General features: G+C 40.2%; 2 protein-coding genes across 2 annotated transcripts; one reads left to right on the top strand and one right to left on the bottom strand.

Moving 5' to 3' along the window:
• Window positions 1-55: 55 nt before the first annotated feature.
• On the bottom strand, window positions 56-15034 carry LOC106922127 (methylmalonate-semialdehyde/malonate-semialdehyde dehydrogenase [acylating], mitochondrial-like). Its single transcript, XM_014994312.2, has 12 exons — window positions 14834-15034; window positions 14539-14583; window positions 11584-11658; window positions 10113-10274; window positions 9957-10035; window positions 7339-7641; window positions 5124-5245; window positions 4819-5008; window positions 4469-4650; window positions 3038-3217; window positions 2240-2338; window positions 56-962 (listed from the first exon to the last, which is right to left on the bottom strand). The coding sequence occupies exons 1-12, from the start codon at window positions 14870-14872 to the stop codon at window positions 858-860; spliced, it is 1581 nt and encodes a 526-aa protein (XP_014849798.2). The 5' UTR covers window positions 14873-15034; the 3' UTR covers window positions 56-857.
• LOC106922132 (sterile alpha motif domain-containing protein 15) lies at window positions 9781-17462 on the top strand. The gene is made up of 4 exons (XM_014994318.2): window positions 9781-9796; window positions 15380-15456; window positions 15593-15691; window positions 17143-17462. Exons 1-4 carry the CDS (start codon window positions 9781-9783, stop codon window positions 17422-17424), a joined length of 474 nt encoding a protein of 157 aa, XP_014849804.2. The 3' UTR covers window positions 17425-17462.
• Window positions 17463-17709: the final 247 nt, after the last annotated feature.

Raw genomic sequence — 17709 nt, 5'->3', positions numbered from 1 at the left:
ATTACAGCATGGTTCAGATGAACGAGTAAAGTACAATAGTGAACAGAAATCAATGTTCACTCCACTCAAATGACTGTTTTTATTACAATAGCTCACAGTGCCATCACTGTTTGCTCTCGCAAACTCAAAGGGAATGAAGGGTACAAGGTTTAAAGTGGCTACATGATTAATGTGTTGCTTTCAAAAATTGTAACATGAGTAATAACAGTACATGTCGGATATTTTACCATACTGGCTGATTTAGATTATTATGGTTCAAGTTCACAGCATGCAGTACAGTCCGATCTAACCATAACACCTTTACTGCTACAAACTGAATCTGACAGTAATGCAAATCCGACCCACAACATGAGACACTATTTAGTGCCCTTACAGTACAAAAACAAGATTTCCTTTTAGTTTTAATGAAGTAAAACTGCAACTTAGGTCAGTTTTGTGTGCATAATTTTTTTTTCACATTTAAAATCAGATTAATGAAACTATTTGTTCATAAACCTGCACAAAGATTCTTGTTCTGCAGCTGAAAACCAGAATTTTTCTCTTTGTAATATAATAAAACCGACCGGCCTTGACTAACTGACCAACCCTGAGGTCTGTTCAGGACAAGCAAGAAAACAGATGAGGAATATAACCTACACCTGTGTGTTGGTGCACCATGTGTGAGGAAATAAAATGGCTGTAATTTGTTGTTTTTCAACAAATTTAAAAGTTAAAACATTTGCATAAAAAAAAAAAGGAGGGTTTCATTTTCCCAACCAGTAAAATAAAGAAGTAACCGATAATAGCTTCCTGAACTCCACTCTGTCTTCTTGTTAAGGCAGGTAGGAAGTCAGTGAGGTATAAACTGTCTCTTTAGCTTAGCGTCCCATGGTCGGCATGGTGACAGCAGGGCTCGTTACCGTGGCGTCCTCTGCCTTCCACTGAGACGTCACGGTCTTGATCTGAGTGAAGAACTGAATGCCCTGCAGGGAAAATGGGGCAAATTTGTTGACAGGAAAATACTTTTATGTCTTTGAGATCATTAATGCAAAGCATCTTGGAAAAAATAAATAAAAAAAAAAAAGAAAAAATTTGTTTTTGTCTTTTTTAGGGATGTGCCGATCAGGTTTTTTCCTGCCGATACCGATACCGATCACCCATGAGGGCCGATACACCGATACCGATCACCAATACCGATCACATTATTATTATTTTATTATTATTTTTTTATCATAAACACTACCGGTTACATTATGTGGAAAAAGGAACCACAAATTCACCTTAATTTAGACAAAAACTTGTTTTTAATAAAAAAATTTCAAGAAGAAAACTAAACAAAACAGGCATTGTGCAAATTGTACTGCTATTGATAATACTATCTTTAACAGACTGATAACATATGAAGGCTCTGAAGAGGCTAAATAATGCAAAGAGCCAAAATAAAACCTCTCAACATTGCCAAAAAAATTCCTGATAGCATGGCGGCTAGCTGATTACTGCTAGCTCTGATTGGCTGTTTCTGACTGAGCGGAGTAATTATGCAGATCAAGAGGAGATCGATTATTTTTTTAGAGACCATCTGTCTCATGTTAGGACAGCGAAAGTTTTAATATGTAGGTAAAATGTATTTTTTTAAGTTAGGTGCTGCAGCTTTAAACAGAGGTTCGGTGTGAGAGTCACTACCAGGTGGAGCAGAAGCGAAGCTCCATCTGTGAAATATTACTACCTGTAGCGTAGCAGCGGTTCAACAGCAGAGCAGAACCAGCGTCTTACATCGCAGCTCGAAGACTTAAATAATTTTGCGGGTTATTTGTTTAGCTTTCTGACCGTCATGCTAATCCGGGTGAGTGTTTGTAGCTGTGCGCTGCTTTACCTGCTATCTGATCCTCCGTATGTCTTTTTTACTGCAGTGAGCCTCGATGTAGACAAACTCCGTCAAGTATGGCATTGTTTTTATGTCGTATTAGCTTCGTTGTGTTGATGCATTTTGACCTGCTTCAATTTTCCGCCGCAACACGCAAACTTCCCCATTCACTCAGTGCGTTATAGTTCCACATCGCTTAGCTTAGGATTTGTTGCTGCGCGTTTGCGCAGAGTGAAGGAAAGAGGAGACCAGCTGCACAGGCAGGCTGCGAAATGAGATGATCGGTATCGGCAACAAGAGCCAATGATCGCCGATCACCGATCATGCACTTTTTCACGAAAATCGGCCCGATTATGATCGGTGACCGATCGATCGGCACACCTCTAGTCTTTTTACCTGCTTGCCGTAGAAGTTGGTGTCTCCTCTGAAGGAACCTCTGGAGCCGGTGAAGGAGAACATGGGCAGAGGGACGGGGATAGGTACATTCACCCCAACCTGTGGAAATGCATTAAACCGTCCATGTTTCACTGCCAAAATGACTGGAAAGCAGCAGGGACATACAACATACATTTATACCAAATGAATCTCTTTATACCCAAGTGCTGAAATCTGAAATCTGGATTTAGGGATTTTGCAGAATCTAAGAGGATTTGTTGCAAACATTGACGAGAACCAGACAAATCTGAGAACTCCCATTTATAAAGCCGCAACAGAACAAAACAATCCATCTTCCTGATAAGGGGTCACGTTCGATAATTACGACTGCTCACTGGAGCTCTGCTGAGCCGTTTTGCTCGGCGCCGCGTTGTACATTTTGTCGCTCAAATTGGTTTTTTAGGTCTACCCAACTGCATCCGGAGGCAATTTGGTCCATGTTATTAATAACTCCACCTAGGAAACCGGCAACAAACGGTGAGGTTCCGCCGCGTCGTGCGTATACAAATTCATCAAGTAATGACAGGCTGAGATGATGATGCAAATGAGCTTCAAGCCATAAACCACTGATGCTTCAGAAATGTTTTCAGCCAGCGGGAAAGCCGATTATCACGACACAACAAACCGCGGCTTCCAAGGTGCGCGACTGAGCTCGACATCGCTAATTCAAAAGCAACCGCGTCTCCATTAAAGCTGAAACGCTTGTTGATTAAACTTAACCCTTGCGTCTTTTTACAAACATCTCTCCCTTTCTCTCACCTGGCCCACATCCACCTCGTGTGTGTATTTGCGCGCCGTGGCTCCGTTGGTGGTAAAAATGGCCGTGCCGTTGCCATAAGGGTTTCTGTTGATCAGAGATATGGCTTCGTCCAAGCTGTCGGCTTCCAGGATTATGAGCACCGGCCCAAAGATCTCCTCCTTATAGCATTTCATGTCCGGCTGAAAACAACAGACATGATCAGAGTGTGGAAAAAAACCCAATCTTGAGCATTATTCAAGAGCAAGACTGTTACTAGTATGCTCATTTTGCAGAAAATAATGATGCATAAAAAAAAACTGCACAGCTTCCCTATTTTAGGAGGCTTGGAGGGTTTCATTAGTCTGCAATATACAATGTCTGTCTAATAATAACCATGCTGGAGAGAAGAAAATCTGTATTCTCCTCAACTTAGTTATACAAGTTATAGTTGGACTTTTAATCTGAATCTCCACCATCGTTAAGGTCTGTGAATTTACCAATTAATGTAAACAGAATCAGGAAAGAAATGGGAAGAGCAGGACGAACTTTCTCATTCCCCTGATGAGCAAAGAGACTGATGGGAGTTTTCTTTCACTTTAGATCCAAATAGGTTTTTCAGAAATGAAAACTTCTTCCTTGGTGATATTATTCTCTTTCCATTTTCAGAACGCCCTGCAGGGACATGCAGCCCCAGAGGAAAATCGTTCTTTTGTACAGTAAAGAATAATAATAGAGACAGCTAAAGTCCAGCTCATCTATTTTGTCCAACCGATAATGACTTTAAAAGTATTCACACCCTTTGGACCTTTTACCTTTTGTCTTGGGCTGCAACTAATGGTTATTTTAATAATCAATTATTGTGATTTTTGGCTAAAATATATTTGCATAAAAAGGTGTTTTTATCTTAAATGTAAAATTTGTATTTCTTTGTACATTTTTGGCTTAATTGCTGCTCCGAATATGATTTTTTTGTCCCCCCCTGCCCTCTAACAACGGGGATTTATCGGTGCTGATTTCCTTAATTTTAGGAGATCGGTAATCGGCCGATTTTTACCTGTGAAGCCGATCTTATCCACTGATGTCATCAACCTCAGCAAAGGTCAAAAAAAAAAAAAAAAAAAATCAACCACTGTGCTTTTCTTTTCTCCCATGAGAGACGTTTGACTGACAAACCGGCCGACCAGGTCATGTCTGCACATTTACAGTTAACAACAGTCACCCCATAGTTGCCAGTTCAGCAACTTTCTTGATATTTGAGCAACATTTCAGAAAATAAAATGGTAGCGGCCAAAATCGGAATCAGTAACTTAGGCTTTTTAAAACATCGGTAATCGGCAATTGGCCAGAAAACTGCAATCGGTGCACCTCTACATAAAACCTAATGGAAAAAAAAAAAAGCTTAGGGGGTTTGAATACTTTTGGAAGACTGTAAATTCAGATGGCCAGCTCACCTTTACGTTGCTCAGGATGGTGGGTCCGACAAAGTTTCCGTTCTCGTATCCTTTGACGTGAACATTCCTCCCGTCCAGCAGCAGCTTGGCGCCTTCATCCACGCCGCTCTGGATCAAATACTCCACTTTGGCCCTGGCTTCAGGGGAGATCAGGGGCCCCACATCGGCCCCGGGCTGATCGCCTGGAGCAAAAACAATTTGTATATTTGACCAGGGCAGCGTCCTCAACGGGCATTTTCTGATAAAAATCTGTAATAAGTGGTTATACTTTAGGCTGTTTTGCATATATATATCTAAAAAAAAAAAAGAAGACACTAATCTTCTTTTGACTGTTCCTGAGGGGGAGTTACCTGCGTTTACGCGCAGCGATCTGGAGCGCTCCACCAGCTCTGGGAGCCAGTCACGAGACTCCCCAACGAAGATGGCAGTGGAGAGAGCCATGCATCGCTGGCCGGCTGCTCCGAAAGCGGCCCCCACCAGCTGGTTGATGGTGTTCTCCTTGTTGGCGTCAGGCATCACCACACCATGGTTCTTGGCACCCTGAACGACAAAATTGAGGACAGTTCTCCGATGTGCGAATCATCACTGGAAATAATTGGCTCTTTAACGTCAGAGTGGTGCGATTTGAGAGCGTCCAGCGAAGCAGTGAGAGTACCATGTTGGACTGAACCCTCTTTCCGTTCTTGGAGCCGCGCTCGTAGATGTACTCTCCTGCTTGGTTGGATCCCACAAAGCTGATGGCTTTGATGGCTGGATGGTCACAGATGAAATTCACAGCTACACACAAACAAAAAGAAAAAAAAAAGTGGTTTAAGCTCCTTCTTTTTATTTTTTGTTTAAATCTGTGCCTCAGCTTTAAAGGAATGCATCCAAATTATGATTTACACAGCTCCGAACAAGCATTCCCACCTTTCCACAAGTTGTCCTATTACAGCCACACTCTTTAATTTAATTTATTAGGATTTAATTTTGCAGTTATGAAGCCAAAACTGTCCAAAAATGAATACATGATTCATATCAGGTTAAAAAAAAAATTAATTTGTTTGTAAATATACTTGGAACTTCTCAAATGGTATAAAGTTAACCTGGTTAAAAAATACAAATCTCCTATTAAGCACCTCTTACTATCCAATTATTAAATGATTAAATCAAAGAAAAAGTAGTCGATACTGATATATTTTCACTGCGTTATTACATTTTAGGCAAAAAATGTCAATTTTCTTATTTAAGAAAATGAATTGAATTGTTTATTTGCATTTATTAAACTGTTTCTAACATCATCTAAAAAAATGCCTACACGTTTAAATCAGAAATCTGCAAAATGAGACGATTTTTTTCAATCATGATACTTTAGAACTATTACTGTTTTTCTAGTTAACTGTACGGCTGTAACTGTGTGTCGCAGTTATTTTAGTCCACAAACACAAATACTTGAAAAACATTCCCATCTAGTCACATAAATAGTATTTTCACTAAAATGCACAAAGTAACTTCATTTAATCATAGTTTCAAATATGTTAATACACCTTTACTGAACAAATAGGATAAAATAATAAAATTAAAAAAAAACGCCAATCCAAACTAGGGCTGAAACGATTCCTCGAATGATTCGAGTACCTCGATTACTAAAATTCCTCGAGGAAAATTTACCTGCCTCGAAGCTTCGTTAATTTATGTTTTATTAGTTAGCGCACCGTGTTCCGGCCGGGACTTCATTTGCGTTGCGCGAAGCTCTCACTTCCGCCTCTGAGTTGTTGACAAAAGCTAAGTCTCAGCGGCATAAAGTCCAATTTTCAAGATTGGCCCGTGGGGATTTTATTGATTGATGATAATGCCCGACCTTAAAATGACTGGGGGAATGCCTGGAGTACGGCAGCATTTCTCCTCCGGGGCTGCTGGTTGAAAGCGAACGGCGGGAAGAGCGCTGAGGTGAGCGGATAGACTGAACAGGGCGGGCGGCTGAGTAGCTGATGCTTACCGTGTAAATGTAGCTTTACCGACGAACCGCACAATAAATTTCATATCCCGGTCTGAAGAAACGGGTGGCGGAGCGCATCGTACATGGCTGGTAGATGAGTTTCTGAGTGTGACCAGTGAAGGTGTCGTAAATATCCCGTATTGCTTCCCCCCGTGTTCGTCCCCCGGTCTAACGGTTCGTCAGTCCGCTGGTCTATTTCCTCCCCTCCACCCCATCTTACGTTCGTTCATTCGCCCTCTCCTTCCACTCCATGCGGCATTTCCCGTATTTTCAAACCCAAAGCGTGACAGGTTAGGTGGCAAGGTGAGTTTAATTAATCTATTAAACTCACTGAAGATGAATACATAAATTAAAAGCTGGATTGTAGACATTTTTTATAAGCATATTTGTGAGCCTGCCTCTTTGTTATTAAATTCAATATAATTTCAGATTTTTCTATAACTTTTCTTCTGGTTAACTTAGAAAGTGAGCTATTATTGTTACAGGTTAGTTTTCTAAACTACAAAAAAAGCAACTGTTAGGGATGCTCAAATATGAAAAATTGGACTGATATTGATATCTGATAGTAACACCGGTATTATGCCAGATTTACCAATATTTCATTTTATATATTTTTTTTATCCGATTACTCGATTAATCGTAAGAATAATCGATAGATTACTCGATTACTAAAATATTCGTTTACAACAGCCCTAATCCAAACAAAACCCAGAGTTTTACAATAAATCACAATCTTATGGTAAAAACTTTATCATGATAAATGACAAACAATACGATAAATGCACATGTAACTCCAGTTTATATTATTTTGTGGAAGGGAGTTATTTTTGGATTCCTCACTATTGTTTACCACAAACTCACACTGGGAAGCCGTAACGCAGCAGAGACTCACCTGCATGCTGCCCATGGATGATGTTCAGAGTGCCATCTGGTGCGCCCGCGTCCTGCAGCAGCTTGGCCAGGAGCATGGTGCATCCTGGGACGCGCTCGGACGGCTTCATCAAGTACGTGTTGCCGCACACCATACCGATGGGGAACATCCACAGAGGAATCATGGCCGGGAAGTTGAAGGGGGCGACGCCGGCGCAGACGCCGAGGGGCAGGCGGTACGTGTACGTGTCCATGTCCTTGGTGATGGAGGGGAGGGTTTCGCCCAGCATGAGGGAGGTGATGCTGCAGGCGTGTTCAACCACCTCTGAGGGGAGCAGATGCATTTATATACATATACAAAAAAAAAAAATTCATGAAATGTAACGAGACAGCCAAAACGCTCTTGTTCTGCTCAGTTATTTACACTTGGAACAAAATCAAAAGCATCGCTGCTCTGATAAAACGTATTCTTCACGTTGCATTAGTATTAACACACACGTTAATTACCACACAAGCTACAGCTCGACTGTGATTGGAACCAGACGGCTTTGGCAGCCAAAAGTCTTGCCCCCCTCCACCGCCTACCGACCCGCTCTGCGTATTTGTATGCAGATATCTGTTTAAAGAGATTAACCTGCTACCCTGAGCCTGATTGTGTTCATTAGGGACAATTAGGAAGGCTCCCACCTGCCTCGGTAAGCTGCCGTAATAGATGGTGCATGTCAGGGATAAATCCAAGCCGAGACACGGAGCGGAATGTCAGCAGACTTGTCAGACAGGATTACATTCACTTCCAAGGGTGAGTCAAAATTTACAGTGAATAACAGAAGTATTCGTACTTCTTCAAATTGAGATTTTAGGTACATAATTGTGGGGTGCATAGAAAAGATGCAAGGTTTTTCTCTTTTTTCAAATAATCACTGGGCGTTTGTTTTAAATAAATAATTCCTCCATATTGATTTTACAACTTTTTCCATCATTATTAAGGAATTACTGACTCCTATATATTGCTGAAAAGTTACTTTTAAGGTCGTTTTGTCTTATTTCAAGTGTCCTAACATATTTGCACTAGAAAGTAAACCAAGAAATACTTAAGATTTTGTTGATTTTTTTATTTGCAGCATTCAAAAGTTAACCAACTTGTATTCAGGTTCTCCACTGTGTGTAATTTAAATTCATAATACATCCAGCTGTTCTGTGGAGGCTTTGGGGGGTTTATTAAAAGACCACTGATGAACAAACAGCATCATGAAGATCAAGAGACGCAGCAGGCAAGTTGGGGAGAAAGACGTGGAGAAATTTAGAGCGGGGTTAGGTTATAAAACACCAACTCAAGCTTTAAGCTTCCTTCAGAGCATCTTTCTCTGGTAGTTAATCAGAGAAGCAGTCAATGGGAGAAGTGAAGGCTTACAATAATGACACTGTGGTTCTTTCTAGTTCATTTCCTGCGTCACCCTGCTATCCAAAGTTTGTATTTTAACTTCTACAGAAAGAAAAAAAAAAGTTCAATTTCCAAGTAATAAGCTGTGATAAAAACTTGAACAAACTTCAAGCACCAGTGCCCCCCTGTTCAGGAGAAAATCTCTACTCCAGGCAGCGGCGCTCCAAATGGAGCCTGACTTTCAGCTGATAATAGAAAAGTTAGCACGCCAGAATAATCTGAGCACACAAAAACTGGGATCTCCACCAAGTACCGAAAAAATAAATACTTTTTTTTTTCCACAGCTCTATCTTGTAGCTACTGAAATAGCTCTTTTTTTTTTTTAAAGTGGGCAGGACTCTCTCAGCTTCTCAATATGTTTCTTCTTGATGCCAGAAAGATTCAGTGAGGTGAGCTAAACAATTACTCTTTTATTCCAAACAGAAACACAGCCTGGAAGGACTTTTTCACATGCAGTCAAATGAAATATCCTAAAGCTGCAACGGTACTGTTCGCTGTAGCGGTTACATTTCAGAGATAAAAACCCTGCGACCGCTTCATCGTCAAACTTTGAGCTTTAAAAACGGACAATATTTGATACAGTTTAAGCTGAGGGATGTGGATTTCTGCTGTTTTTCCTGTAGCTCTTAGTAAAAGTTCTTCCAGATTTTTAAAAATGGTACATTCTACTGATTTTTTTTATTTTTTATCTAAATTTCTTTTTTATGGGTGCTGTGGTGGTGCAGGGGCAAAAGCACAACCCATGTTTGAGGCCTTGGTCCTCATGCCGGTGGTCGCAGGTTCTGTTCCCGGCCTGGTGATATTTGCCGCATGTCTTCCCCCCTCTCTCATAACCCTCTTTCCTGTCAAAACTACTTTCAAATAAAGGCCACTAGAGCCAACAAAACCTTAAAAAAAAAAAACCCTAGCCCCTAACCCTAAGAAAACTTTATTTTGCCTAAAATGCAATACCACAGCATCCATTTAACAAATATGAACCGGGAGAAGCTAAAACTATAACATTTGAGGGGTTTTGACCTACACATGTTTACATGCACAAGTGTGTTTTTATTTTAAATGCAAAATATATATATTACTGTTTTGAACGCATTGGGATTTTTTGGAGTCTGCATACTCCAGCTAACGATTAATCGATTGCTAGATGAGCTGCCGATTAATCCGATTAATCGTTCCATGCCTAAAGTGAACACTTTACTCACGGAGTCCTCTGAACACATCTCCCTCTGCATCAGCAAGCGTTTTGCCCTGCTCCAAGGTGATTAGCTTTGCCAGTTCTTTCTGAAACATTAGGAAAACACGCGAAGGTCAGCTCAGCAGACGAGATGACCGTCTAAGAAGGCGGCCATTTTCCCTACAATGTTGTCCTTGATGAGCTGCTGGTAGCGCAGGAAGATCTGCTGCCTGCTGAGGACGGACGTCTCGGACCACGAGCGGAAAGCTCTGGAGCAGGAATCCATGGCGGCCAGCATCTCCTCCTGAGTGGCTTTGGGAACGCGTCCCACCACTTCGTTAGTGGCCTGAGGGGAAGGAGAGACGCTGTTCAGAGCTGACTGGGAGAAAAAGAAGTGATTGCTTGGCATGAAATGCAGGACATTATTCCATTAATATTAACAATAGATTAGGGTTTGGGGTTTTTTTCTCCTGTCATTTACAGCTTTTGTGTTTTTTTACGTGATGAGATGGATCTGTTCCAAGGCAGTAATCAGACACAGCGTAGCTAGAGGCTAATACTTGACAAGCTACAAACTTTTTTCTCTTGCTTAACAAATCAAGCAACAACACAAAGGCAACTGGAGAGACTAATTTATCCACATGTAGCGTCTTACAAAACCCCTTGAGGCTTTTCACATTTTGAGAATCACTGCAAAAAAACAACAAAAAACCCCTTACCAAATACTTTTGGTCTAGTTTCTAGAGTACATCTGAAATAGGACAAACCTAACGGACAAGTAACTTTTTACGCTAGATAGAGGAGCTTGTTTTAAGTCTTTAATTCTGGTGAAAAGTAGCTTCAGAGGCAGATTAGCTCACTTATAATATGGGGAAAATGTCTTATTATACAAGGCTTCTGCAGCTTTTACCAACTCAAATCAAAGACCTGTATCTCCACAGAAATGCACAATCTTTGTCCAGCCAACTGGATTTGCAAGTACCCATTGTAGAAGCAAAACAAAGCTAGCTAGCCAGCAAAGTATGTTAGCAGTGAGCTATCAGTAGCCTCAACTGTCCAAAGTCACACTCAGTGTGGAAATCCAAATGCATCTCAAACCTTTGCCTTTGACACAGAGAACCAAATTAAATAGTCATGTCAAGACACAATGTTAATTTAAGACATTTTAAGGCCTTAATTTGAGATATATGAATTTAAGATTTTTTAAGGTGCTATACGTAAAACTAGTACATTTTTGTCAATATCAGGGAATTGTTTACTTAAAACCAGTGCCTACATTTTGCTGAAAAGTTATTTGTTAGCTAACCTTTGTTAGCTCGCTCCCTTTTGAGAAGTGGAGAGGAAATTATAGATGGTTTATTTTATGTAAGTAATAGTCATTCATTTGTAACTCATCTATGTAGAAGTTCCAGCTTTAAACACCAGAAAACTTGAGCTCATTCCAAAACAGATCAAGACTCAGACCCAGACTTCACACCTCAACCCAAACCCTTCCATCATAGCTTAGACTGCATATCTGCAGGTGTTACTCTGCCTCATTCTCAAGTCTTTTTCCTCATCCACCAGGTTTTCTTGCCACATTTAAATTGACATCAGCCTCTTCATAACCTGTTATTTTACCGCAGCCGTGTCTCCAGGCCTGTATGAACACTCACAGGGTTGTGGATGTCCAGCCACTCAGACGAGCTGGACTCAACAAACTTGCCGTCGATGAAGAGTTTGGTCGTCGGCTGGAAGATAAAAGCAGCGTACAATTAACGCCCCTTTCCTGCATGATTACATTCTTAATAACTCTGCTGACAACATCCATCAATCACTACAAAGTGAGCCGAGAGTGTAATGTCTCCTTGAAGCCTTTCATAGCTGACTGACTGCCATTAATTGAGCTGACCACGATAATTTGGCTTAATGGTGTGTCTATTTACCTGCTACGTGTTTTATTAAAGAGTGCAAAGCAGCTAGAGGTGAATAAACCAGGTCTTTGTCGCCGTCCTATTTTAAACTTAAAACCTGGCAATGCACTCGTCTTCTGCAAAAAATTTAGGAGGATTAATTCAAAGCTATAATTGAATCTGAAATGCTCCAAATATGTTACAAGGTTTGCTTCAATGTCATCTATTCTGATTAAGTGATTTAGCTGTGTGCTTCTATTTACCAGTGAAACATAAAAGCCTATCTGGAGGGATGGAAGAATTATGAATAAATAAATGTTAAAGACGTAATTTATGCAATATTTTTAATTAGATTGAGTGCAATAAATAAATCATTTGTTTAGAAAAAAAAAAGTTGTTTTGTCTCCCCCAATAGCTGCAGTTCAGCTCCATAAATCCTAATTTCCAGCAATTATGCAAGTATAAAATGTGAAGGTGTTGATAAAGTCAAAGGCTGGCCGACTAGCTTTCAATGAATGTTTTTCCGAGGCGAGAAAAAAAAAAGTACAGTTCTTTTACAGCTTATTAGTTTCTAACCATGCATTAGGAAGAAAAAGCTTTGCTTTCCCTACAAAAAAAAAATCAAAGACAAACTGACTTTGATTTATTTGTGCTTCCGTATGCATTTACTTGGTAACAATACATTTAATTTTCCACGCATTTCCAGACAATCACCTAAGATTGTTTCATAAAACGACACAAAGGAAAAACAATCAGCAAGCACAAAGCAATCACTTACATGAAACAAGTGAACTCCATTTCGATCGCTTCGTAAGGTTTTCTCAGCAGCTGACGCCGCCGCGTCATTTCACTGCGAAAAGGTCTGAAGACGAAGAACTTTGATTGAACGGAGCCAACATGGCCGCAGCTCGAAAAACAACTCAGACGCCTCCAATTAGAAGTTCGGGACATCAAAAATAATCTTGTGAAAGCGATGTTGTTGCTAAATATTGCCATGACGATATCGGTCAAGATAAATCCACTCCTTCTTGACTTTTCTCTAAACTTTAGCCATTTTAAACCCTCTCTGTGGCCTTTAGCAACGCGTCATCTGCGTCAGGAAAATTAACTGCTGACATCTGGAATATTAAACACTTACTGCTTTCCAAACAATCCTTGTAAAATCCCATATTAATGTTGCACATTATGGTAAGGATAATAAATCTGTGATGTATTATTTATCTCTGTCTCACAACCTCACCATGAACTCCCTGAACTATTGCCTTCAAGAAAAAAAAATAAAAATGTACCACAGCTTCAAACGCGGAACCGTCTGACTGCTACACAGCTTTGCGCCTCAAGCTGATAAACCGCTGTGATATTATTACCCTTACTTTGAACATTGCTGTTTATATTTTGTATTTCATCTCCTCAAAGTTTTTCTTTCTTTTTTTTTCAGAATAGTATTTGAAGACCCCAGAGAAACTGTCTCGCTAAGTTGTACACCATTAAGTGAACAAGAACATGAGAATAAACTGATTTGATCTGATGAAGCATTTGACTCAAGATGCGTCTTTGCTGCATTGATTGTTTGATGCTGCGCAGCAGATATTTATAGCGCTGCTTTTCTATTATGGAGTGGTCTGTTGCAAGGTGTGCAGGGCAATAAAAAGGTATCTGCCAGCATCTGTTGCTGTCCTGTTGGCTTATCTGTCATACTTAAATGTCCCACATCATGAAACAAATATTGATATTAGATAAAGCCGGTCCTAATCAGAAAACCACTTACGGGCCGCGTCTGACCACATGTAGTCGGTGAAAAGATGTTAAAAAGCAACACATCAGGTTCCCGACCTAAATAATTTCAGACCCACACAAGAGACAAAGTCACTGACATTTATCTGTCCAGGAAAGGTTACAAATCCATTCCTAATGCTTTGTGACTCCAGAGAACCTCCACGATCCAGAAGCCCACAGCCGACCAAAAACAACACAAAGACACGTCTCTTGTTTTCTAAAAAGAAAACATCTGGATGATGGCAGAGACTGATGGGAGAATTCTGTATACCGACAAGACAATTATGGGACGTTTTAGGAGGCGAACATCCTGTTAGATGTTGAGTAAAACTGCAGGAAGCATTTATACCAACAGCCAAACATGTTGGTGAAAGAGCAGAAAGAAAAGGAAGGTTCTGATGGCCTAGTCAAAGGTGGAACGTATGTCATGTTGAGAAGCAATGGAATGATCTTAAACAAGTCGTTCATGCTTGAGAATCTGCTAACGTGACTGAATTAATACAATTCTGCAAAGAAGAGTGGGTCAAAATTCTTCCACAGACAGCAATGTCAGTTCTCACACAAACTTGATGGAAACCTTTGGTGCCAAGGGGGTCAAAAATGCTTCTTTCTTTTTTTTTTAGGTTAACTGGGCAGTAATGTTTTCATATAAGCTAATCTGTAGAAATTTCTTCGAATTAATAAAATTATTAAATAAATGAGAAAACCGCATTTTGTGTTTATTTGGATTATTTCTCTGTCATAAATATTATTTTCAAGATTAGAAATATGTAAGAGTGACAAAAAACTAAATAAATCTAGTTTCTCTGCTCTGTAAGCACTCTTCGAAATTAACAAAAAGGCGCATGAACTGAAAGACAGGAGATACTTTGCAGAACACGTGATGAAGTCGGATTTATTTCTGTGCTATAGCAACAGCTGGGTGTCAGTGTCACAGCTTACCACTGAGGAAGAGGAGTAGCACAAGCGACCAAGCCGCAGAGGAGCCTGAAGGAAAAACAGTACACATTAACCAGCTTAAACTTCATTTATCGCCAAAAAACAACCGAAACAATAATAGTGTCTTCTGAATAAATCGCAGGTTTGTAATTATTACCCACATGTAGTAGCTACATGAAACCTAATTATCTAAAACTAGGATAAGAGGAGTGAAGGTCTAAGGAGCATGACTTTGTTAGCTAAACAGCTTCTTAGCCATGCATTAAAAAGCAAACTTTTGTATTAATACGAGCTTTACCTTGTTGTGTAACAGTGACCGGAGGACAAGCGCTGCCATTGTGTTGAGTCAGGTATCTAATTTCCTTAAACCGACCCACACAGTGAGAAGGAAACTTTATCTCCAATGCTTTTCAGAGGACAGGACAGCGTACCTGGAATTTAACAGATCTACATTACATTTACACGCGTTACAAGCGAAAAGGAGGGTCGCAGATGATTAGTTGATCTGTGAAAATCATGCTTTGCGCCCATTCGCTGCTTTCTCTACATATGGGCGGGACATAAATCGTTAACAACCAATCACTCTACGGCTTTTAAAGCTGTAAAATAAGAAGGCGCTGATTGGATGTGGATCCAAACAAACTAAAGTTTGTTGATTTCTATGCGATTTGCTGGAATTAGGATTTAGATTTTAGTTTTACTTAGTTGAAATATTAGCTAGATCAAATTTCTTAAAGTCTACGAATCCGATATTTTTGTAAATATGTTAATATTTGCCATTGCTGCCACAAATACTATCTTAACACTAACGTATCCAACCGTTTCCATAGCAACATTTTCAGAGGAGGTATGGAGTTTCTGAAGTGGGACACTGAAGATGTTGCAAAGTGGGTTGAGTCTATAGGATTTTCAAAATACAAAGTAGGTGAAACCTTAGCTAAAACCAAATAACTTCACTGTAAAGTAATACTAAGGAAATGTTGATCAAGTTAAGCTAACTTTCTAATGGATTAACACTATTAAGTCTCTAAACTCTGACACTTTATTTCTGTTGCAGGCTTGTTTCACTGAGAATTTCATCACCGGAAAGAAGCTCATTCATGTCAACTGTAACAACTTGCCAAAACTTGGAATCACGGATTTCAGAGACATGCTGGTATCGATAATAGGCAGAAAAGCATGCAACATTTGTGTCATTATAAGAGCGTGTTTATATGATAACAATACTGTCCCATCAGATGAATTTCAACTGGCAGAGTTGATTCAATATAATATTAATGACGGCACTCCTAAGTGCACTTTATTAGTCAATGCTGAAACATCAATGCGTCCCATATCATTTAGTCTAATCTCAGCAAACAATTACAAGTCTCCTCTGAGTGCACTGGCAGCCATCTTCAGGTGTCTTAGTGTCGGCTTGGCACTGTCACACATCCTGCTCGACTCTGTTTCTTTGCATACGTGGCATCCAATTAATGCTGTAACCAGAGTTTTTTTTTTTTTTTTTCTTTTAGCAGCAATGCCTATACATTCAACTCTGCTAAGAATAGTTTTAAGGATAAGCTGTTGGGATGTGTGAGCTGACAATGAAAAGACAGTGAAATTCCACGAAGAAATTCCCAGCATATGCTTTCATTGTTTATATGTATAGCTCCTTGCATACATATCAATGTCTCCTTAATTTGTTTCACATTTTTTCACATCAGAATCTTAAACTTTATATTGAGATTTTATGTGGTGGATAAAGTGGTGCAAAACTGTGAAGTGGAAGGAAAATATTCATGTTTTAAAAGTGTGACATGCAGCTTTATTAAGCCGACCTGAGTCAACGTTTTAAGATCCAATTTATGTTGCTATAATATTTGAAAACCTTTGGGGTATTGCACATATAGCGACTGAAATGTCTGCCCATCCTTCTTTGGATAGCAGCTCAACTTTAGTCTGAATGAACAGGAAGCATCAGTGGGCAAATCTTGCCTCTGATTTTGATTGGGCCATTCGAGCAAACAAATTGATCTACGCCATTTTATTGCAGTTCTGGCTGCAAGTTAACAATCATACCGGAATGCGAATCTCCTGAATTTCTCTGTATTTACCTCCATTCATCCTTCCACAAACTCTGCAGTCTATCTATCCACCTTTGCCTCACCAACATGCTGCCAACTCTATTCTCCACCATGGTGGTTGTCTGTATCGAGTTAGATGCATCATGTCGTGTTATTTTATTTGGAGAATTTTGCATCTTAGCAAAAAAGCTAATTAACAAAAAAAAACTATGGACACCACACTTTGCAGATTTTCATTTCATTTTTTTCATTCACATTTTAATTTGCCTGTCACATTAAATTCCCAACTAAACATACCAAAGTTTGTCAATGTGATGTGACTAAATGTGGAAAAGTCCTAGAAGTATGACTTTGTGCATTGCCTAAGGATTCACTTGTGTAAGTCCATGTACTAAACTGAGAGAAAATGTTTCTTTTCCCTGTGGTTATGAGACCTCCTGGTCCCTCCATTCCCTCGGTGGGGGGGCTGCTTTATTAAATAGATTTAAACCGTGTAAAGCCTGCATTTTCAAACGAATCATCCCTGCTGTGTGTACTGCAGGTCATCTCCGCTTGCGTACGTGTGCTGTTGGGGATCACAGAGACCCCGTGGAATAACAGCATCGCTGACCCCCGGCGGGACACCGTGGCCCTGTTCTTGGAAGTAAAGAGCCGCACGGGAAAATGGACTAACTCCCTCACCTACCAGCAGTTTTTGTACTACTTGGAAGACCCGGACTACACCCCGGAGCCCGAGTCGGAGCACGACGAGAACGAGGGCGACGAGAACGAGGACGATGAGAACGAGGACGACGAGGACGAGAACGAGGAAAACCAACAATAAAGAGCAAAAAAAATATGTAAATATATATATAAACAAAAGCATCTCTGTGTCATTTCACATCAGTGTCTCATCTGATGACACAGATGAGACACTTACAGTAGGTCAGAGACGGGCCCTGACATTAACACTTCCCAGCAGCAAAATGCCACTGTTGTCAGTGCCGCCGATAAACAAAAAGAGGAACCTTTCAAGTGCGCTTTCTGCTGGCTGTCCGCGTGTGTTTAAAATCGCTTCAAACAGGAATGAGCCGCTGGAAATTTACCGACTAGTGGGTGATCTCACGAA

Source organism: Poecilia mexicana, unplaced genomic scaffold, assembly GCF_051168715.1.
Source record: "Poecilia mexicana isolate PSO_F unplaced genomic scaffold, ASM5116871v1 scaffold_21, whole genome shotgun sequence".
Taxonomy (NCBI): domain Eukaryota; kingdom Metazoa; phylum Chordata; class Actinopteri; order Cyprinodontiformes; family Poeciliidae; genus Poecilia; species Poecilia mexicana.
This window is presented reverse-complemented; position numbering and strand designations above follow the sequence as displayed.